The sequence below is a fragment of the Haliaeetus albicilla genome, chromosome Z, assembly GCF_947461875.1.
Source record: "Haliaeetus albicilla chromosome Z, bHalAlb1.1, whole genome shotgun sequence".
Classification (NCBI taxonomy): Eukaryota; Metazoa; Chordata; class Aves; order Accipitriformes; family Accipitridae; genus Haliaeetus; species Haliaeetus albicilla.
Window position 1 is genome coordinate 37,716,574 of NC_091516.1, and position 24,399 is coordinate 37,740,972.

Below are 24,399 nucleotides of genomic sequence, written 5' to 3' on the forward strand. Positions count from 1 at the left end.
TCTGTTTTGTTTCTCCTTACAGCTGCAACTACCTTCTATTTTCTCTCCCTTGAATACCCCTCTGTTATGCTCCTTATGGCAAAAAAAATGTCAGTGTAGGCAGGCTACAGAGGGATTGGAAACCAGACATAGAATATGCCTTGTCCTTAGAGAAGTGAACAACACAAGAGGCCTAGAATAGCACATCCCCTACAGACTGAGACGTTTGTTTTGTAGTGGAGCCAGCAGACTGCAACAAATAGAATGAAACGAGTGCAGTTCTCTCCCATCATTTGCCTGCTGCCTTCTAGCTACGACGCAGGGAGCATTAGTGCAACTGAAAGAGTATTACTGACAACGTATTCACTGCTGGCTGCACTGCCCATGGCAGCCAGAGGCAATAGTTCTAAAGAAAGGAGTACTTATCGCACTGACATGTGTGAGGAAAAGAGACTAGATGCAGGCACTAGTTTTCCGTTTTACTCAGTCAGTGAAGCCACGTCAGAACCCACATGGATATGCAATATTGACGTATTGGAGGCTTATTAAAAATATAGAGGATCACTGGGATCTGAAATAGAGCTGAGAGGTATTACTAGGCTACCTCATTCCTCTGTGAGGTATTTAGATCCTAGTATGGTGCCTGTTACCAATTTCACACAGAGAAGATTCTATATAGCACTGTAGTTACATCTGGTTGCAATTAAAATGGAACTGAACAGATCACTGTGATGAATTCTGCAAGAAGGAAGTAAATCTCCTTTAAAAAAAAAAATGGAAGTGCATTAAACGCACCACAAATTCACTCTAGGCAACTCAGATCACTTGTGACTAAGCAACAAGCCTCTTCTCTTTGGAAAATGCCTCAGTAAGTCACACTATAATCAAAAGATAAAACAAAAACCTTAAATTCATAAACCATATGATCTAAACCAACATCCTCAGGTTAGGTTGTGGCTGGGTTCTTTTATTCTGCTGTCATCTATGAACTCAAGCCCTGCCATTCCTGCCGGTTCAAAGGTGTGGGGGAGAAGAAAAACACTACACACACTCTTGCCATCTGTAAAACCTGAATAGTTTATTCAGATAAACCTTAAGAACTCTCTCAAACATCACAGTATATCAGTGTACAATTAATGACAACTTCAGAAATCATGCTTTTGGTGCAAAGCATAAATTTAATGCTAAGTGCAACAAGATGGTTTTTCATTACTTCAAAGCAGCATGATTGACAAAACCCTTATAAATAAGTATTATCAGGATTAAGAACTGCATTTAATTTATATTTATTTTTGAAAAAACTCTGGATTGCTAGGAAACAATCTCTGACAATTGTCATAATTAAAAACACTGCTGACTGAAGTAACAGAATTCAGCAGTGTATTTTTAAGAGAACTGTGCGTCTTGAGGTTCTGCGGAAGAATTAGTATCTTCCACAGAAGAAGAGCATGGCGATATCACAGCACACAAAATCGGTGACTTGGTTTCAGTCTCTGTTTTCCTGGTAACAATATTTACTGTTTTAAAATTTAGCTTTAAAACAGGTATCCACTATTAGTTTTCAGAGATCTCATTACAGGATATTAACCTTCTGGGGAGAGGGCCATATTTTCCTCAGGATTCATGCTTTTTTGTTGGTTTATCAAAGTAAGGAGTGTTGTCTTGTAGCAGATCTTTCCTGGGTATGAGCACTGTAACAGAAAAAAACTGTAAGAATATAATCTTATGGAAAATACTATTTAAAATTCTAAAGTTGTTTTTACATTTACAAACAAAAAATCAGGTTACTAAAATGAGAATCTGAGCTTCTAGTAAGCATACGAGCAGCATCATGGTATCTACCCAAGACAAAATTATATTAAGATTTTTACCTTCTGTTGGTCAGAATATTGCCTTCCCCTTTTTCCTTTTAAAAGCACTGAAAATACTTTAATAGTATTAAGAATCCATAAAAGGTGGTACAGTGTTATAGTAATTTTTAGCAACAGAGACAATGGCAATTTTATCATGCCCAAGTCAGATTAGGTTTACTCCAACACTTCCATAAACGAATACTAAGTTTGACTTAGCCCTCTCCCCCAACATGCTGTAATATTCATCTTGTCACACCTGTTTTAAAGCACAACAGGAAAAGAAAGGACCAAATAAAAACTGCAGCCACTATATCATCACAGAAATGCAGAAATGGAGTGTATAATTACACAAACATTTTAACCTCTTCCTGATTCTAAGTTCTTGCCGTCTAGCTCTTCAGAAATCAGTTTTTCCTTTTTTTATGAAGGGAAGGAGCTGTGTCATGTTGGATTTGCTCTAGTAGCAAAAACTAAAGCACAAACATCTAAAATCATTATGCTGTACTTTGACTAGGTCACACAGCTGTGAAAGGTACAGTAAAACTTTAAAAACTGTGTGTGTTTGTGCACATGTGTGTGCAATGAGTAACTGTCTGAAGTGCACTGATATCCTGTATCTTATAAGAAAGAAAACCAACTTCCTTGAAGGTATCTTCCTTTTGCATCTGTGTACTGATACTGATGCATTTTAGTAAGTTTCTAAGAGCTGTAAGTAAAATTGCAATTGCATTTCTGAGATAAAATACTTCTGAGTAAATTTACGGCAACACATCTTGATCTACACACCTAGAATAGGTACATGAAGAGAAATACCAAAGAAAAACAGAACTGGATATAAAGTATTGAAAAACAGAAGTCCAAAGAAATAAAGATTGAAAGAAGAATTTTTAACCTGCCTTTTCAAAGCTAAGTTTTGAACATACACTGCCAACACACCAATCAAAATCGTCAGAACATACTGCATGTGTGGTATATTACTAAAATGTAAACTCTACTTGTATCAGCTTAATCTGAAATTAGAGTGAAATGAATAGAACTGAGATCTTTGTATACTACTGAGTAATGTAGAAAAATTGTCTAATATGACTAACAAGCTGCTAATTGAAATTGTCTTCTCTTTAGTAAGAAAACCTCAGCTTAATTTTTTTCTCTTTTTTTTAAAGATTTACCAGTGAATCCCAACATGACTATGAGTCTCAAATTCTTTTTGAAGAATAACATTGCTCTGTGCACTGCTTCTATGACAGCACATAATAATTTCATTTGATTAGGGAAAACGCTCCCCTTACCAATATTTGTTCTCACTGTCTAAGACAAGTCTTTGGCTTTTTCTTTTCAGTTATTAAATAGTTATTTTAGAGATGTAGGATTGCCACAAAGAAAAAAAAAAAGAAAAACACCAGGTGTAGCTAAATTGCATATTGTCAGCCTCAAGATTCTGACAGTAACTTACTTAAGGAAACCAGCTGCAGCAATAGTTTCTGAAACATTTTACCTAGTTCCTTTTTTCCCCACTGTTCTTTCATACAACATAGCTACTGACCACTTAAAATATTTTTTTTTGCCGGGCGGGGTGGGGTGGGGAGGTAGCTCAGGTTGAAGCAAAGACATAATACTAATTTAATTACAGCCCAAATCTAAGCATTCTACAACGTTTTCTTTTTTCCCAAATAGGCAAAGTAAACCTTCACCTACAAAGTTTCCAAAACAAACATGTAGCACCTAGGATGAAACACTATGAAAAGCAAACTTTTCAACTGAGGTCACTTATTTTTATTTGCCAACAAACAGCAACTCAAGCAGCCACCTTAGGGATGCACTTGCACTTTTTTTTTTTTGTTAATAAATCTGTCCCAAGCCTCTCATTTAATACAAGATGATGCCATAAAAGCAGTAAGGGAGCTAACTGTAACTCTATTGGCACTATAAAAGTTACCAAAGGGCATAAAAATTAAGGATCAAAAAGGTTGTTCTGCTAAAACTTCCTTCATCAAAGCTGTACTGGAATTGAATACCCATTCAATGTACTACCTAAGCAGACTCATATACCTACATAAGCATTTCCTACAAAAAACTTCCTGCCAGACTGGCACCTAGGTGCCAAAAAGCCAAGGAAAGTGATCGACTTGGTATTTTCATCATATCCATGCACAAGATGTTCAGAGGGGATGCAGCTGGGACAGCTGACCCCAACTGACCAAAGGGATATTCCAGACCATATGGCGTCATGCTCAGCATATAAAGCTGTGGGAAGAAGAAAGGAGGGGACACACTTGCAGTGATGGTGTTTGCCTTGCCAAGTAACTGTTATGCATGATGGAGCCCTGCTTTCCCAGGCATGGCTCTAAACACCTGCCTGCCGATGGGAAGTACTGAATGAATTCCTTACTTTGCTTTGCTTGCACACATGGCTTTTGCTTTACTGATTAAACTGCTTTTATCTCAATCCATGAGTTTTCTTACTTTTACCCTTCTGATTTGCTCCCCCATCCCACTGTGGGGGGAGCGAGCGAGCAGGCGGCTGCATGGGGCTTAGTTGCCAGCTGGGGTTAAGCCACAACAACATCTAGCCATAGATTCAACCGGAACTTGAAGTCCCACTTCCAACTTTTTTCCTCTTTTTAATCTCAGATAATTTTTCTTTACAAGCAAGAAAGGATGGAAACAGTAGGGTGAGATATTCAACAAAATGGAGCAGCAGTGGAACCCATACCCATTTATAAGTACAATTTCACACACTGCACTGACCATGTTATTCAGCATAAACTACTATCAAAATATGGTGACAATTATCTCAACTCCCTGAAAATTCTGGATTTCTGTTTCAGAAATTTTCTCATGGCACACTCTGGGCTACCAGTGATATTAGTAATATAAGAGCCACACCAGAATTGCCTAGTTCAGAGTGCTATCTGACTAATCAAAGCTGGATTCTTAGGAAAGATGCAAACACTCCAGAAGCCTGCTCAAAGAATGGCACTTAGGAATAACATTCTATTACTGATCAATATACCATGGTATAAAGGTCTGTATATTCCTTCTGTAAGGAGATTTGCTTTTACTCTTTCACTACAGTATCAAGCTAAGCATCAAGTCTATCTACTGCTTTTTTGTATTTTGAGTAATACCTTGCTCTTGGCCACAAAGATTTTTCATTGCCATGACCTTTAAGAATTATTTATTGTGTAAAATAAAAATGCATTTTTTTGTTATTACCTCTGAATATAAATTCCAACTTCACTGAATGCTCTTTACATTTTAATTATACCAGGACAAGTAAGAGTATCTATCTACACATTTTTCCTACTGTTCAGTCTTATTCTCTGAACTTCCATCACGATGCTCTGGATTTCTCTTCTAAGCATTGCTGATCTTTTAACTGGTGATTCACTACATTATCAAGATTAAATAATTCTCACTTCAATACTTATTCCAAACAGACAGCTCTCAAACTCTGATGGCTCTTTCAAGAATATTGTTTTGTTCTTACTGCAGTAAGATCAATTAGAGTGAGAAGCAAAGCTTAGACCCATCCAAAACAGATAAGAGGGGAAAAAAAAGAAAAGGGGGGGGGGGGAGAAGACACTGCATAATGACACCCTTGGCATTCATAAGCAGGTCACATGCACCCTGCACAGAGATGCACTCCAGATTTTCTGCTGCAGGACAGTTTTCCTGGCCAGTACTAGACTCTGGAAGACCTCCTTCTTGTACACAAACCTCATTGGCACCATATCTCTAAGAAGTCTATAAAATTAGGTGGGGGCAATTCTATCACTTTTTGTTTATAGAGATTTTAAATGAGACAGCATTAAAGCTCTCCTACAGTCAAAATGGACAATCATCACTACTCTCCCCTTGTCCGCTGAGTCAAGTAATTTCACTGTAAAAGGGTAATCAGATTGGTCAGAGAAGATCTCCCCTTTGTAAATCCTTGCTCACTACTCCCAGTCCCCATTCTGTTCTTTGAACATTTGGAAATGGCTTCCAGGATTGGCTCGACCACCTTCCCAGGGCCCAAGGAGAGGCTTACCAGTTTCCCGGATACTCCCTCTTGCCCTTTTTGAAAAAAGGAGTGACATTTGGTTTCTTTCAGTCCTCAGGCAACTCCCCTAATCAGCATGACCTTTCAAAGATGATTGAGAGTGGCCTCGCAATGACATCAGTCAGCTCCTTCACCACCCATGGGTGCATCACATCAGGTCCCATGGAGTCGTGTACGCCCCATCTGTTCAAATGTTCCCTAGCCTTTTCCTTCTCTACCAAAATTAAGTCATCCTCACTCCAGATATTCCCAATAGTCTGAGGCTCGCAAGCCCTGAAGGCAAACCTTAGCAGTAAAGACTGAGGTGAAGAACGTACCCAGAACCTCAGTCTCTTCTATGTTCTTTGTTACCAGGTCTCCCTGCCTTATTCGGCTGTGGGCCCATATTTTCCCTCATCTTCCTTTGCTGCTGATATACCTCCAGAAGCTGTTCTTACTGTCCTTCACATTCCTTGCCAAGATCAACTCCAGGTGGACCCTGGCTGTCCTAACCCTGCCCCTACACACTCACACAGTATTAGAATATAAATTTGTATTTGAACATGAATTCATGTGGCTTTTGCAAGGGAAATTCTGCCTTACAGTCACTGGTGGAGTTCTCTAAACAGCTCGTGGGGGGCTGCCACAACATGCTTGGATTCCCAGAATTCCCTCAACAAATGCTTTTAAGAAAAAACCAGCCTTATTCTGACAGAAGATCTTGCATGGATAAGTCACTGGTTAAACTGTAGGAAGTGAACAATATATGAACAGGTCTCCCAATGAAGGGATGTCAAAAGTGGAGTTCTACAGGTATTTTTGTTGGCATCTGTGCTGTTCAACATATTTGTAAGTAACCTGAAAAAGAATGGTGGTTAATGATGGCATCCTGAGTCAGTTCTTTAAAAAAATGTCTTACTGCAACGAACTGCAGGACAAGCTTAAGACTTGACTGAGTAACCAGTACAATAACAGACCAAATCACATGTAGAGACATGCAATGCACACGGGTCAAAAAAAAAAAAATTAACTTTACAAAGGAAGTGATAGGTTCAAAACTGACTACGGTCATTCAGATGAGTTTAATGAATACAAGATAATTTTGTAAAAATAAATAAATATATGTACGCACAGTAGCCAAAAATTAAATTTAGAATTAGGAATGCCTAGGAAACCAGTTGAGTTCCGATGGAGGGAGTGAGCTCTTAGTCATCTTGAGAGATATAGCACAATTGAAAAACGTGCAGCGAATAGCAACAGAATGATCACAGGCATTCACTCATTGTTTCACAGTGGGGGTCGGGAGAAGGGGGGTGCAAAAAGGGACTTAAAAACTCATGAACAGCTTGGTGAAAATGGCTAGTAATTGGAGAGTAGGACCAGATTCAAAACTACAGCAAGTGATTCTTCATAAAAAACAGAGTAAATTCTTTGTCAAAGGTTCCCAGTTGCAAGAAATTCGCACAGGTTCACAGGAACAAGTTCATGAGAGAGAAACCCACTGAAGACAACTAAAACAGAAACCAGTCCTGGCTCAGGAAGTGCTACCAGGTGTAAACAGCTGGAAGATGTGAAAGTTCACTTCACTGTTCCTACACTTCTACTATGATCTGCCTAGGATCATTGTGGAAGACTTGACACTGGTCTAAACATATCTTTGGCCTCGATAATGGCTGTTCTAAAGCTAAATGCTTTACCAAATCTAAAACTGCAAATAGTTACAAAGCTTTACAGACACCACTAAACAGAAGTGAAAGGAACAATGTACAAAACTGAAAATTTCTCCTGTCCTCCACCACAGAGTTGTATGCTGAACCTACTACTTCCTTGTGTTTGACTGTAAGAGAAAAGAACTTCTAAACCAGGAACCAAAATTTCAGAATTTGATAGGCTTTGCATCAAGGCCATCATTGCGTCACAATCTTCCAAGGCATAACCTGAAAACTTAAAATTGTCAGAACAACGTTTTGGAAAAGAACACTCAATCCTCAAAGAAAAAGCTATTCTACAGACAGCATACATACTGCATTTGCTATTTCTCCTCAGGCAGCTTCTACTTATTTGGTAGAGCAAGCACCTACAGATACTGTGGCTACTACAGTTAGACATACACTGACTGACTAGCCAGTACACGCATGCTGACTTGCTACCTAATTACTGTCACTCCTAATAGTTAAGGTACCAAGTTATAACTTCCTCCTCTCGATGAGGTTATAAGTTCTTTCTCTCAATAATGGCATTAAATGCAGGCATTGCCTCTTTTCTAGCAGCCTCTTTGTTTCAAAATATTTGTATAGAAACTTTGTACCTTTGAAACCTCCACCCGTCCCTAGGTAGTGACATTAGTCAACAGGCTTAAATTAAGGGTTTGTGTCCTGGTTTCAGCTGGAATAGAGTTAACTGTCTTCCTAGTAGCTGGTACAGTGCTATGTTTTGAGTTCAGTATGTGAAGAACGTTGATAACACTGATGTTTTCAGTTGTTGCTCAGTAGTGTTTAGACTATAGTCAAGGATTTTTCAGCTTCTCATGCCCAGCCAGGGCACCTGACCCAAACTGGCCAACAGTGTATTCCATACCATGTGACATCCCATCTAGTTTAGGAACTGGGAAGGGGGGGGCAGGGATTCGCCGCTCAGGGACTGGCTGGGTGTCGGTCGGCGGGTGGTGAGCAATTGCCCGGCGCATCATTTGTACATTTCAATCCTTTTATTACTACTGTTATCATTTTATTAGTGCTATCATTATCATTATTAGTTTCTTCTTTTCTGTTCTATTAAACCGTTCTTATCTCAACCCAGGAGTTTTACTTCTTTTCCTGATTTTCTCCCCCATCCCACTGGATGGGGGGGGGAGTGAGTGAGCGGCTGCGTGGTGCTTAGTTGCTGGCTGGGGTTAAACCACGACAGTTTGGTCAGAGAAATGACAGATAGGCTTTCGCTCTCTCTATTCCTTTACTTATTTTTCAAGTTTTATATTTATTTACTGAACTACAACATTTTTAAACATCTTTTTTAGCATGCAGTTTTACTCACATATTTTGTCGGAATCTGTGTGAACTGCCTGAATAACAGAAGTTCTGAGAATCACTTCAACATCTGAAGCTATTTTCAGAAGCTAGGAAAAAGAAAACAAACAAACAAACAAACAACACAACAGAGTAATTTAAATTATATGTAATTATTCCTGAAGGTATTTTCCATACTAGACAGCTATTCAAATAATAAAGCCAGTCAGTTCTATTATTCAGTTAGTTATGCACTACCTATACATAGCTTTTACTTTGGGGATCCTGGAATAACTTACAGGTTGATATGTAGGCTACTTAGACATACAGCACAAGAGGAAGGAAACTTCTGCTCAGTAACATGCAGCAGTATAAAATCTATATACCCAATTAAAACTGCAAGCGAATAAGGTAGAATGCAACTACCAAAACAAGTAACTAGTTTCCAACGACTGAAGACATTGGTGAATGCCTCAATAACTTTTGACTACTCCTAGTGAAAGGGCATCTGGTTCTTTCAACATTCCCGCTCTTGAAATAAGAAGACAAAAATAAGGGTAAAACACAACAAGAATACTGAGGTTTCACAGAAAAATAGTACAGGAACAAGACACTACCTAAAGATTAGCAGACGCATTAGTATTTAGCAAAAGGCCTAGAATTCCTTCTCTCATTAAAAGGGTAAGCAGAAGCACCCTTGCTACTTTTGCTGAGCAATTAAGAGAAGCCTAATACTTGTCTGCATGATAGCTGCGTCAGAAATAAGTGAAATTGCACAAGTGAGACACTTCAGGAGACATGCTTATGCTAGGAAGTAGTGTGTACCAACAGAAGTGGATCTTTGCAAGAGTTAGAGCTCAAAACTTGACATCTACACTGAATTTCTCCCTCCCGCCCCTCCTTCCCTTTCAAGGGTTTGCACTAAGTATCCTCCAGTTCTCCCTGCTGAATGCCCATTAGCAGCTAGGCTGCATGCTCCTGAAGCATACCTTCCACTTCTGATTAATCTTAAAGGAATTCTGCCATTTGCTCTGAGACTGCTTCACAAAACAAGCCAAATCACAGGAAGTGGAGGTAACCAAGGTAACTTCAGAAGTGCACTCCTGATCTCAACTTAAATTCTGCAGTAGATACAGCTACCAGATCCCACATTCTAATACTGCAGATAGTTACTTCTACCTCCTTAGGTCACTACAGAACTAAGTACCTGATGTTGTATTAGAAGACATTGCAGCTTCCTATTCTTGCAAAGTAATGCATATTTGGTTAGTCAGTATTCAATTTTTTTAGCTGCTGTCTAAAGCAGAACACTAACACCCCTGTGTTTATGCAAGCAAGTGCCCAAATTTTCTCAAGTCCTGTGTATCATTTGATTCAGTTCCTCTGCATCCAAGTCTATTCAGAATATATACATACATATATATATGTACACCTATGTATACATAATAAATATGACAGCTGCTATCATGTTCTAGGATTCTGTAGTTGTGATGAAACTCTGGAATTTCTTCCACTGACACATTTAATCAAGATATCAATTAACCCATATTAAAAAGTTACATATGTGTATTTTGTAGGTTGCTATTCCTAACAAATAAAGATTTTAAAATTACAGCAAGTATTCTTCCTGTACTTCCATAACAAAAAGAACATACAATTTAACAGATCAGAAACCAGGAACACAAACACAGAAGTATTACTGTAGGGGCCTGATAACAAGCAGAAATCCTAGGAAGTCCTAACTAAATGCTCAGAACTACTTATGTTACTGTCTATTGGCTGGTATGATGCAAAGGTTTAGATTTACTTCTGCAAAGGACAGATGCAGGAGGCGCTTTCTTCCAACTAGTGCCCAATGACAATGTAAATACAGTCTGTTAAAAGGCTGAATGACAAGGACTAAATTATTCAATCTGTATGGGTGTTAAGAACTATAAAATATCTAAAATATGCAAGTTTCATTTCAGGCCTCACTAAGTTTTAGAAATATGACTCAAAAAGTGTTTAGGTAACAAATGAGCAAGTTACGTAGTGAGTTAAGAGAATGTTCTACTCTTTTTAATGCACCACGAGGGAAGAAGCAGCAAAAAACCCCAGTAGTATAATCAGTACCTCTGTATTGCAATAGTCATGATCATTTGGCTGGTTTTTGCCTCCTGCAAAAGATGCTAACTCATTTGTGATCAGGAATCAAAATAACTTCTCATGTCTGCCAGTAACTGAGCAGACTATGTAATTTCTCTGTATCTTTCTGTGCTTGTCTATACAACAAAGACCAGGTAAACTTAAGTGACCACAGCTCAGCTAGATGTTATGAGCAAAGTATACAAAACATTTACATGAAAATAGCAACATAAAACACCTTTTCCCATAATTTTATTATAAGCTTCAAAATAAGCATATTGATCTACCAAAAGACACTTTCTCCTTATGTATTTTTGTATGTGCAAAATTCTGTAACATACTATTAATACCAATAGAGGTTATCAATACATTTATAATAAAGATCCATGTAAAAGCCTTTCTGAACTCACCTGGCTCTCAGAGTTTCTCGGTAAGTACTTACATTGGTTTAGAGATCCTTTAAGTAAAAAGCTCCTATGTAAGTATTCTTATGCAAAGTGGAAAAAACCAATGAAAACAGGAAGCACCTCATTTATCTTCTCTTCAGATGTCTCATCTTGGTTATTTTTGAATTCTTCATTTATCTTTTGTCTTGCAGCTAAATAAAGTAAACAAAAAAACTAAAGTGTGAACAAAAAATTTACGTTGTCTTTGTCACTGCCTCAAGGCTCAGAATCCTAAGTCCTTTATAGCACCTTCCTGGTGCACTCTGCCTGAAGTATTTTAATGTAGTATTTCCATGGAATTCAGGTGATGTCATGTTTTAAGTTGACTGGCATGGAAATAAAATATGATTGCCCATCTAGCATTTGAGGTTTAAAAATAACTAACATACAGAAGCCACCACTAAAGCTGGTTTACTAAAAAAGCAGTATTTATCCTGAGGAGCAACCGTACATAAAGAGAAACAACACAAATCCTTAGTATAGTTAAACATGCTTTGGCTGGACTGAAGAGAGGAAGGGGGGGGGGGGGGAGGCAAAAAAAATAATCCCAGGAAAATCACCAAGGTTCAAAAAAAAGAGATGTTTTCCTTATGAAATATGGCTTGAGTGCTCGAGTCTAACAACCAGGTTTTCTGTTTCAAATTAAAGGACATCTGGTTATGGACACACAAGTTTTCCCAGTGATTACTTATAAAATGTGGAAGGGAATAATTTAAAGGAAGATTCTATTAAGAATTCTCTTTCTATGTATTCAGAGAAGAAAGTTCCACAGAAAGATAGGTAAGCATGCAACACAGAAGAAAAACATCTCACCTTCAAGGGCTCTGGTATCATTTTTAAAAACTTCTTGACGGGTTCTGTGTAATAATTTAAAAAGCTTCAAAACCTGTCAATATAACATCAATAGAATTAACTTGTTTGCTAGCAGGATTCTTAGTCAAAATGAACACGTTGCAATTAAGAGTGTTCTGGTTGACCTTTCATGTTCTTTCCATTTTGTACAGAATTTGGTATGGAATTAGTATCTAAGATACTTTATCTCAACTCCTGATCGAATAACTTGCAGCCAAAGCAGATGTGAGGAAATCAAAATCCTAGACAGTTCTAGATGTTTCAAATTAATCCAAGATGCTAGAATGTACTAGCACTACATTCCTAAATAATAATTTGGCATGACAGGAATATAATCCTGAAAATGCATTGACACAAACATATTTATTGTGCCAATATCAAATAAACCCAACAGAATCGGAATAACTCTGAAAGTCAAGTCACCTGAAGGGACTATCAAGGGTGTATCACTGGATAGTCTCAGATTATGAAAAAAGATAGACATATAAATGGCTCAAGTATTCTCACACTTACAAGCCAATGTGAGAGGAGTGAATTTCAAAAGGATCTCAAACTGTGTATTAACTAATTAAAAAATTATTTTTCCTGTCTCTGTATAATACCTGGGCATAACCTCTACAGGTGATGTGGCAAAACCAAAACAAAGCAAAGTCCTTCCCTAAATATAACTGCCAGACTAGCAAATAAAAGCTTCAATAAAAGCAAACACTCAAAAAATTAGGATTTACAACATAGAGCTGACACACCTCAGTATGTACGTAAAGCAAATCCTTTGAGAATCACAGCTCACAGTCACATGGTTTTGACTGTTTATTCATATAGACCATAATGACTTACAGAAATCCTCAAGTCATTATCAAGCTTTTCTGGTGTTTGTCAGAGATTGACAAGAATCTCTGACAAGCACAAGAAAAATATCTTGATAACAAGATACCTTCTGAAGTTATTTCTAGTACTTCCTAGTGTGTTTTGGCATGTCCTAGAAGGCACAATTCCAGGTACTTCATGATAATCCTAAATTGTTTTCTCACAATCAATATTCAAAAAACTTTTAGAAGGATGCAGAGGAAAAAAGGGGCTGTAACTGGGAAATGACCGTCGCCTTTATCAGCATGCTCTGTATCTGTGAGCTGGAGATGCAAACAAGACTGTCCCCTAAAAGTAAAAGGCCAATAAAGACATTCAGGCAGGGCCCCCCAAAAGATGTTGCCTCTGCTTTAAATCTGCTAATGACAGAGAGAGAAACAGCAAGGTTCTCTGAAAGCTATGACTTCCAACAGATGTCAACACATTTTTAGATTTTTCAAGCTAACCTGTCACCCTCCACTCAGGTGGTCACTTGACTACACCTTGAGAAAATTCATCCAGAAGTGTACGCACACAAAAAAGACAGTTTTTAGGAAGAAGACATAAAACAGTAAGAACAGGCAACTTTCCAGTTCAGTACTGCTTCTTTAACATAATACTACCACAGCTTTAGTGCTATTAAGGGACAACTTACAAATACGAACAAATTCAAATCTCGCTTCACCACATGGATTAGATCACATCGTAATTTCTACTGTAACTTATGATTTAGCATCCTGTGGAGTATATGCTACTGCATTACAGATCTTTCTGGAAAGAGGACAGACTAGTACATTCTCGATTGCCAAAGATTCTCACGAATGTTTAAGTAAAAAACTTTTGTCACTTTTACAAGAATTAATACGTGACTTGACAATCAGTTAAATCAATGTGAGAAGAGGCATATAAAGGAGAACATGGACTTTAACTCCTTTTCAGCTTCTGTGTCCTTAATAATTAGCAGCCAAACAGAACCATGTTGCCTTTAATCGCAACATTCCCTAGATGGCTGAACCTGTGAAAAGCAAACTGACAGAATTAAAAGCCAGTAAATAAATTTCTTGTTATGTAGATGTATTTTAAGAGCTTTGACTAAGTTATTTGGACAGGACAACCTGAAATATTCCTACCCCATAGTATTTTTGCCATCTTTGCAAACAGTAAAGTTAGTGTAACCGCTGATTTTGAATCAAAGACATGTATGGTGAAACCTGGAGAAGTGTTTTATGGTTATTCTGAACTCTTTGATCCAACAATTTTCAGGCATCTTCCTCTGCTATTTGGCTATTTCTGCAAAACCCTCTTGGAAAGCTCTTCGCCATGCCAACCACAGAGTAGTTATATTAGGTGACGTTGAAGCAAGATGTATCAATGCACAGACTCCTGTGAGCTCTGCACTTACCTAATGAAACACAGAGCTCCCCTTATAACCTCAGTGCATTAGTACCCCTAATACTAGGCTTCAGAACATTTCTGAAATAGGGGCTCAGTTCCCCCTGGAAGTACTCTATACTGCAAAGATGAAAGGTTCAAATAATTCTTCTGCCTTTGCTCTTCTTCATTTTTCAATCGCAATTCTCTCTCTTGATGTATTTTAACCTCTACTTGACTGCCATCTCTCAACTTGCTTCCTTTTTCCACAACGGCCCTTGCATACAAAACCCTGCTTTCCATCACCTAGTTGTGCGTCCTTTTTGCCCGGACAGCCTGCGGATGCTATAAACGCTAGCAACCGCTAGGACAAAAAGCTCCTACCCTCCAGTAGTGCTATTAAGGGACAACTTACAAATACGAACAAATTCAAATCTCGCTTCACCACATGGATTAGATCACATCGTTACACACAACGCCCTTTCGTGTGTTACACACAAAGAAAAAGCTCCCCTAAGTATGCAATTGGTGTCTAGTTACTATTTACAGCCCAAGGTTGCAAACCTGAAGGGGAACACAGCGCGCTCCTGCGGTGCTTCACGCACTACCACCAGCTCCAGCCACGCTGGCCACCCAGCAGCGCCAGGGGGGACAAAAGCCCACTGCGGCCGGCGCACGGCAGCAACAGCCCGCCAGCGGCAGCCCTCCCCCCGACGCCGGTGGCACCCCGGAGCCCGAGTGACTCCCGGTCTCACGCAGGGCGCAGGCCAAACGGGGAACGACGGGGTCGACACCGCGGGCCGCTGTGAGGCGGCGGAGAGCTTGGGGGGGGGGGGGGCAGCCTCCACCGCCGCCTCACAGGAGGCCGATGCCGCGCGGGCCCTCCCCATCCCGTCCCCACGGGCTGCAATCCACTCGAAGCGGCTCCCGAGTACGGGGGACGCGCCAGCGCCCCCCCCCCCCCCCCGGCCGCGCATGCGCATCGCCCTCACCTGCCCGCGGCTCGCCATGGCGACCGCCGTCCTTTTCCGGTCGGGAGCGGCGGGGAAGCGGCGGAGGCGGAAGTGACAATACCATGTTCCGCGCCCTCCTCCCCGCCACGGTGCTGCCGGGTGCCCCCGCCAATGCTGCCCCGCCGAGCACAGCTCGCCGTCGCCCTCGTTCCGGGCAGCCTTTGCCCCCGCCGCCAGGCTGGCTGTTTCCCAGAAGTGCTCCGTTGCATTTAAACTCTTAATTCCAGTGCTGATACCGAGATAGTCAAGGGTTCTTTATCAGAAGTGATTGGACTGTTTAATATTTTGTTTGGACATCCTCTCTCTCGGAGAGAATATTCTGACTGGGACTGAAGAACCACTACAAAATGGAAACAGTCGCCCTATCGGTATGCCCACTGAGGTCGGCAGGCCTGAATCCAGGCTACATTTGGAAAAAAATCAGACGTGGTTCTTCAGGTGACCACAAGAGGAATTACAGGTTTTGACACGGAACTGCCTTTGACGGTAGACGTCAGGGCCCCGAGCACACTCATGTGCCTTTGTGGCCTGACCAGCCCACGGCCCAGGGCCCCGCGTCGGCACCCCGGGGCCTGCAACGCCGCAGCGGGGCCGGTCCCCAGCCCTGCCACAGCCTGAAGTGTGACCCAGCCTGCGGGTGTTCGGAGATCGCAACCGTGGGCTCGCGGGACTCTGTAATACGCGAGGACATAGAGGCTTCATCTTCTGATTTTCTCTACTTTATACAGATTACCACAAAATAATCACCGCTAGCAAGTGCACTGTCACAAAAATCACCACTAGCAGGTGTACCTATGATTAATAAAACAACTATGTATCTATCTCAAGCTATTACAAATTCAAATCGTATAATCATTTTAGGTTGGAAAAGACCTTTAAGATCATCGAGTCCAACTGTCCAGTCCAACTGATGACTATCGGCAAGCAATAACAGCAGCAATCCCCTGTACAGCAACAATCAATGTTACAGCAACAACCAAGTAGGTATTTACTATCGCAGGTTACTCCAAACTTTCCATTAGTGAAGCAACTTATCAACAATATAACAGCAGATACATTATGACAGATTACTTGTATGGATGTATAATACCGGTATCAAGTGAATTAGATTTCAGAAGGGGCCAAACCATCCCGGAGTGGAGGACACACTGATCCCAGAGGGGGGACCCGACCATCCCAGAGGTGGGAGGACGGACCAAGCCCACCCTAGCAGTGGTCCCAGCAGGGGGCCATGAAATAACAGAGTCTCACTTCAAAGATGATCTGCGGCACAGAGTCTGGAGTCCCGGGTGGGAGTCCAAGATCTCACAGAAAGTTTCTGCAGAGAATCCAGCCTGTTTAGGAAAGGAAAAGTACATGCCTCAAGGGATGTTCTCGGAGAGAGAGGCTCCATTTTGGAAAAAAACTAAGTCATTTTTATATTGTAGAGACATAAGAGGGCATAGGACACCACCACTGTGAGCAGCCAATGGATGCCGTTAATTTCTGTTTTCCACCTGGAACAGGTGGATGATGATGTTTGCTGTTGTTTCAGATCAATTTTTATTTTGCCAGACCGTTTTCCTGCTCTTGCAGTTAGAACAGCCAATGGCAGTCACGCACTCTTACTTTCTCCGGGTGTTTTGTCCTTTCCTGGACTATTTTTCACCTTTTCAGATGAAAAGTTGCTGTTACAGTTCCTTGTTTCTGCACTTACGAATGGTATCTCAGGACATCTCTGGTTTCTAGGTACCTAGCTGTACTTAAAAGAGGCCAGCTGCACTCTTCAAGGATGCTTCCCTGGCTGGCAGGCATTTTCTCTGCCGGTGTTTTTTCAACAGAGATTTTCTTCTGTTCAGTCACTTTCCCTTTCTAGCCAAGTCATCTTTTTGGCTGCCCACAGCCCCGCCTTGCCTTGCCCATTGCCTGATTGACCAGCCCAGCCTCAGCCTGGCCATCCCAAGGCTCTGTCTGGTACTTTAAAAGTCAATTGCCATTCTCTAGAAAACCAAACAAACAACCTTATACTTCAGTAACTCATCATGCAGCATTTGCTAAAGGCAGCATAAGGATTTTAAATGTAATCAGCTTTACTGCTTCGCTAGACCTGTAGCTTCAATATATAGTCTGTGTCACTGTTTAATTGCAATCACAGTCAAAGCTAATTGAAGTGTGGAAACACTAAACTATTACTAAATATTTTTACTATTTCAAATCTCCTAAATGCACTTATTTTGGACTATGTACCTCATAAAGAAACTTGATTTGTTAGCAGGAGAAATTATCCTTATTCATAGATCTATTTGCAGGAATAGTTATTGCTGCTGTGAGTGAATGAATTAAATCCTTTGAAAAGGCCTTGTTATATTCAAGATAATATAAAATTTGCCATTTACATGGTGAGACAAAAATATATGTTGAAATAAATATCTGAAAAAAAATGCTTTTGCCTTTTCAGAGAAACTTCTTAAATTGTCTTATTTATGTCTTTTCTTAACATTTAACATAGAAATATGCTTTCTGGACTGACTCCACGGCAGCCCATGGAACTACTTAAAGTACCTTAACATGTACAAATGGATCCTGAACAAGTATTTATATGTTAAACTGCTCCTGAGTCTGTCTAGCCAGTAATATCAACTCTTCTATTCTTTCACAAAATATCTTTAATTCCTGAGGAAATAGGGGAATAAAATTATTCATATCTTTGCTTAATAACCACGGTTACACAACAACAGAAAGCAAAGCAATTTGCCCCTGAAGCACCAATTCCATCCTTGTTTTAGCCATCATACTTGAATACTATCAGCAGGACATACACATGTCAAAATACCTTAATACAGCACCATCAAATGAGGAACAGAGTATCATCTCAGTGTTTACTGTGCTTTGTCAGAACTTTGTTTAGGGTACCTCAAGCTGCATAAATTCAGAGTTACTACCAGACGTGTATAACAAATCTGCTCTTTTTCTAACAAGTTCAGGTAATCGAATGTGGAACCATTTTAGGTTTAAACCATTCAGCAGTATTTATTCCCTGCCTCCCTCCAGAATTACCTTTCCTGCGAGATTTTTGTCAAGAGGCAAATATATATAAATGTCTATATTAAAGTCTTCTTAAAGAAAGCTTGAGGGAAATCAGATTCAATCTATTTTAACTGTGAAGTTTAGAAAATAAAGCTTTGTTGTTACTCTTTTAGTTTTGGCATTTTTTTCTGCTTTTTCATTTCTCCTATTTCGTGACTGGTGTTACATATGTAAAAAAAAAAAATTATGATTAGATGCCGCAGCTGTGCAATACTGTATTGCCCTCAGTGAATTACTGCCTGTTCACATTGATTGGTCTGTTTATAGTTGGAAAATGGCTTACGTGTAGAAGGGCTGACACATTAAACTGCCTGTTATTTCCCCTCTGCAAGAGCCATTCTGATGCTAGCAGCACCCAACACCTCAGACTAAACCCTGTGTATGTTACGACCTCACCCTCCAAGCTTTGGGGCCAGAGCTGATGTTTGTAAAAGCCCACTACCTGCCTCGGCCCAAGCCCTATCTTGACAGAGCCCTGCGGCCCTGAAAGGCCTTCAGGCACTGGTGCACTCTGTTGCCATGTGCTCGGCGCCGGGGCCCACACAGCTTTCGTCTCGGAAACCTCCGCCAAGGCAGCAGGGCCTCCAGGACGTGACTGACAGCAGTTTCGCCTTCTCCTGCAAAGGGCAGCCCTCCCAGAAGCAGTCATTCGGCTGCAGGGCGCAGTCCCAAGAAATCACACAGAGATCTGGGCTAGATTTGATGCGGCAATAAAAGAACATTTCGGGCTACCACACCCCCTCCCAGGCCGCCACCCACGCCCCCCCTCAGCTCTCTGGACCTCTTCACAGCGTTGATGCCTCCGCGCGGCGGCCGACAGCCTCGCCCCAACTTGGATCCCTCCGCGCCTCCCCGAGCCCCATCACTGCTGGTCAGCGAGGGAGGGCCAGCCGAGTGGGAGGGGACAAGTGAAAAAGACAGGCGAAACTACCAATGGCGAGACGCGTGCGGGAGGCCGTGATCGGTCGACGCACTGAGGGCCGCGGGGGGCGTGGCCGCGGCCGCGGGAGGTAGCGCGGGGCGACGGCCGCCATGGCGGACGAGGTCAGCAAGGCGCAGACCGCTCGCCCCGGCGGCGACACCATCTTCGGAAAGATCATCCGCAAGGAGATCCCCGCCAATATCATCTATGAGGACGAGCAGGTGCGGGCGGTGCGCGGCCGCGCCCCGCTCGCAGCCGCCCGGGTCGGGGGGTGCCGTTGAGGCGCTCGGGAGCGTGGCGAGGCGGGCGGGACGGGACGGGACGGGACGGGACGGACGGGGCCTCTTCTCCGCACCCTCCTGCAGCGTCCCTAAAGCACCGGGCTCCTTCGGGCACCGGCGGGTGGCTGGGCGGATGCGGGGCTGCAGGTGCTGCGCGGCCGGCCCCGGCCCCGGCCCCGGCCCCGGCCCCGGCCCCGCTGTGTCACCGGCCTGTGTGTGTCGGGGGGCCTCTGGCGCTCCCCGTGTCGCAGCCTGACGGCATTGCAGGCCGTGCTGCAGGCTTAACTGCCCGGGGACGTGTAGGGGGTTAGTCGTGAAACCTGAGATTAACCGCCTGCAGGCAATCTCCTTGTGGATTCAGGGCGTACGTACCCAAACAGTGCACCGTGCTAGCCACAGACGTGCGGGTCTCGATGTGCCTCTCGATAGCGTTATCGAGATTATACAGCTGTGCCTGCCAGGCTTTGCTTATGAACCTCTGAGAAGGATGATTAAAGGGAAGAATTACAGAGAATCACAGCTTTTTCTGCTCTTCACAACAGTCTGGAACTGGTCAGCCTGCAGGCTGCAAAAATCGGTTTCTGTGGTGAGGTGGGGCTGGTAGCATTGAGTGATGCTGGTGCACCACAGCGTGCTAGGAGCTAAGTGAAATGGTTTATGAAAAAAATGCAGCTCTTATCTCTGAGATGTAAACTAAACTAGTATCCAGTATAAGCCCCGCCCCCCTTTTTAATTGGAGTACTGAACATCAACAGGGACTTTTGCTTTTGAAATAAGGGATTATCTGCAGTGTAGAATGCAGACTCACTAAAGATGGTCTTTGTCTGATTTGTATGCTTAAAAATTACGCATAGCTTGGAACAGTGTTTTCTTAATAGATACAGAAATGTTGTGGCTGCCATCTACTCTCAAGAATATTGGAAATTTTCACTGCTTTCTGAAAATCATGCTTACTTTACTGCTCTGTGTTTATGTGAGGGTGTGCATCCTGTCTTGACCCGGGTCAAAGCTGCATGAGGCTTCTCGTCAGCTGTCGTGGCTACAGCAGTGTAACCTGAGCACTGTGCTTGATTGAGAATCAGGCCATTGACTTTGATGAGTGACTTGAGCGGGTTTATAACCTACTCTGACTGCCGTTAGTGCACAGTATTTTCTGGAAGAGCAATTACCTGCAGTATCTCAGTTGATTTTTACTTTAAACTATGCAGAAATGTAAAACTGCCTTCAGAGTTTAGTTGACTATAGTGGATGATCTTTAATTCATTTTGTTGACTCTGTGAAGGTCTTTTTAGGCTGCAAATGTTACAAGGAGAAATGTAAGGAAGTCTTTTAATCATTAATTGACGTGCAGAGAAAAGGAGATATTAAAAAGTACAAAGTCTCTGTGAAATTAAGCCTTATCACTGTTGTTTTAGTTGAATCTAAACTTGCTGAAGTGAAGGTTGGTTTACCATGCACTCATGGACTTTCTGTGATTGTGCTCTTGTTTGATACTACTTCATGTCTCTGTCCCATAGAATATTATTTGCTACCAGTCTTTTGCTCATTAAATTCTTTGACTGAGTTTGGCCATTTGCATTCTGCCTCTAGGTGGAACACACAGAATAGAAAATTTGCTTACAAAGTGACCGAGTCAAAGTAAGATTTATTTAATTAGGAGCAAATTAGTTTTATTAATCCATTCTTTGCTTATCAACCTTCTCTGTTTGGGAAAAACAAGCAGTTCATCAGAGATTTAAAACTGGGCATTATGTTCTTAAGGATAGCTTAAAATAGGACAGATTGGAGGTATGTAAGATGCGACATTGTTATGTAGGTAAAGTTCGGGCTTTTCACTACCCTTGCTCTTGGCAGAGGCCGCAGTTCCTCTCGGTAGAATTAAAAAGCAGTATAGTCGCAAAGAAAATTCACTTTGTTGATTCACAAATAACTGAAAGCATCTAGGAAATAGATATTTTGAAGAATGTAAGATACATGTTTATAAGTATGCACTCTTTGTGGCATAACTCAACCAATATCCACCAGACATTTTGCTGCTAAATGTGGTGGCTACATCAGAGACACCCTTTGGTTAGCAATGGCAGAGTGCATGCTCAGTGTGAGCATCTGCAGACTGTGGGGGTTGCAGTAGCAAGTCCTGGTCCTGTGGTTGGCCATTTGCACAAAGAGGCATAGCTTCCTTTTCTCTTTCTTTGCTTTCTCTTCTATTTCTCTTACCTATTACAAGTTCCTAATTTGAGATTTATTTGATGCAGTTAAGTGCTGCATGCAGTTTCTGATTGATAGTAATTTTGGTACTTCCATAAAATTAGTTGTGAGTCAACTGCTTATTGTTTATATTTCAAAAGTGATGCCTTTCCCTCAATTTGAGAATATCTGAAGTAGAGGAGCCTTAATACATTATTTTGAAATAATCTTTTTCTGAAATACTCATTGCTATTGAGAACAGAAATGTAATCCAGCCTCAATCAAGTTACTTTAGGTTCTTCGAAATTGCCTTGCTATCTTTGACCAAGGCAGTATTCACACATAACTGGAAGATGATTGGTGACTGTTTGCCATTTGTTTTATTAACAGGGTATTAATAAAAAAGTGAAATAAGCATAAATGTACTTTTTATAGGCATGCATGTCATCAGCTCTGTTAGTTGGTATGCATATGTGGAAATAATAAATCATGAACCTAATTGCATATTAACTTGTTGAGAAGACTATAGCTTTTAATTAATACTTAAAACTGAATAATGTTTATTTTTTTCATACCAGGAGGTCTTCCTAAGCAGGTGTTTTGTGTTTAGAAATTAGAGGACTTTGAATAATACATCACTCAACAAAAATCAACATCTCTGCTTATGTTTGGGGTATCCAATAATCTGCTTGAGTATGTATTTAGTGGGGCATATTGATTTACTTAAACTGTTGCCTTTCTCTGAAGCACATTATGTTTTAATTGTTTGTTCTTCTTCCAGTGCCTTGCGTTCCACGATATTTCACCCCAAGCTCCAACACATTTCTTAGTGATTCCTAAGAAGCCAATTGTCAGGTTATCTGAAGCAGAAGATTCTGATGAATCTGTAAGTACTCTAGAAGCTTTCTGTACACCAAATTGTACTTCTAATTACTTCCTAATTTACTAGACTCTCCCCCTTTTCCTCTTGACATGTCAAAGAGGCAAAGTAGTTTTCCAATACTATAATCCTTTTCTTCTAGCTTAGAATGGGAATGGAGTTAAGGTTTTCCAGTAAAAGTAGTGATACAAAGCAAAATGTATTTCTGGGTATGTATCTGCAGTGCAAAATGCATTGTTATTTTGGAGTACAGTCTTGATATCTGTTTTCATGGTTTACAGGCAGTAGTACTTATTCTAATATGGGCTTGGGGTTTTGGGCAGGTCAGAGATGAAGAAAGAAAAAGTTAGCTGAGAGGTGCTGAGTATTTCAATTGTAACTATAAACATCAAGTTAAAATACTCTGTAAACTTTTACATGATAAGATAAAGTTTCTTTTCCACCAGAATTATATATGTTGCCTGAAGAAGTAACGGGGGCTTTAACCATGAGATAAATTTAGCTTCTGCGACACTTCTGTAGTTTGTTACTGTCTAGCTTGAATTTTTTCCCCCTATATTATGCATAGTCAGTCTTTATAACTTTTCTTGGACAGTGTCAGTTGCAGGCAGACAACAATTTGAAGAGCAGTGACTGAATTTCTAAGAATTAGCTTACTGGCTTATTTGAATGGTTCTCTGCTCTCATTCCTTCCCTTCCTGCCCTCTCCCCTTTTTGTGTGTTTTCTGTTTGTTTTTTTCTTTTCTTTTTTTTTTTTCTCCTCCAGCTTCTTGGGCATTTAATGATTGTTGGCAAGAAGTGTGCTGCTAGCCTGGGCCTGACCAATGGATTCCGGATGGTTGTGAATGAAGGGCCTGAGGGTGGGCAGTCTGTCTATCACGTACATCTCCATGTTCTGGGTGGTCGTCAGTTGGGCTGGCCTCCCGGCTGAGATTTTTATACCACAAGAGCTAACTGCATGCATACAAATTACCACCAAATAGATTTTAATATGTCGCCCATTGATCTAGCCACTGTTAATGTATTTTTTTTTTTTTAATGTGTGTCTACGAAGGGTAATAAATGCTTTGAACAACATTCACACAATAAAGATTGAGCATGTGGGAATCGTCTTTGTCTGGTGTGCCTTACTGATGGAAACAATTCTGCAAGTTAAAATGGTGTTCTCTGGAGTTTAAGTATGTAGCGTGTTTCAGTCTGCCATTAACAATCTTCTGTAGATAGTGATTTGCCAAGGCATTTGAAACCTGAAGGTACAAGTGCTTAGCAGTTTCATGTCTTTTGGGAAGAAAACTAAACTTCTTGAATGTGGTATGTAAATACTTGTAAAGCCAATGTAGGCTGCTGCTAAAACTTTTATAAAAAGTTTTGTATGAAATTTCAAACATGCTGTGCAAGGGCTGTGTTAGTACAGTGCAGTGTGTCAGAAACATACAGCTCCTGTTGGAACGCTCTGTCAGTGGCTGCTTTATGAGGCCCCATCTTTCTCATGGGAAGGGTTAAGACAATAGCGTTAATGGCAGCTGTGATAGTTCCATAGCACACTGGTA

General features: G+C 41.1%; 2 protein-coding genes across 2 annotated transcripts; one reads left to right on the forward strand and one right to left on the reverse strand.

Annotated features, from left to right (window-relative positions):
* Nucleotides 1-1,032: 1,032 nt before the first annotated feature.
* Nucleotides 1,033-15,609, reverse strand: LYRM7 (LYR motif containing 7). The gene is made up of 5 exons (XM_069777475.1): nt 15,493-15,609; nt 12,245-12,317; nt 11,513-11,583; nt 8,890-8,971; nt 1,033-1,670 (listed from the first exon to the last, which is right to left on the reverse strand). Exons 1-5 carry the CDS (start codon nt 15,508-15,510, stop codon nt 1,594-1,596), a joined length of 321 nt encoding a protein of 106 aa, XP_069633576.1. The 5' UTR covers nt 15,511-15,609; the 3' UTR covers nt 1,033-1,593.
* Nucleotides 15,610-19,556: 3,947 nt separating this feature from the next.
* On the forward strand, nt 19,557-23,956 carry HINT1 (histidine triad nucleotide binding protein 1). The gene is made up of 3 exons (XM_069777657.1): nt 19,557-19,722; nt 22,751-22,855; nt 23,616-23,956. Exons 1-3 carry the CDS (start codon nt 19,612-19,614, stop codon nt 23,778-23,780), a joined length of 381 nt encoding a protein of 126 aa, XP_069633758.1. The 5' UTR covers nt 19,557-19,611; the 3' UTR covers nt 23,781-23,956.
* Nucleotides 23,957-24,399: the final 443 nt, after the last annotated feature.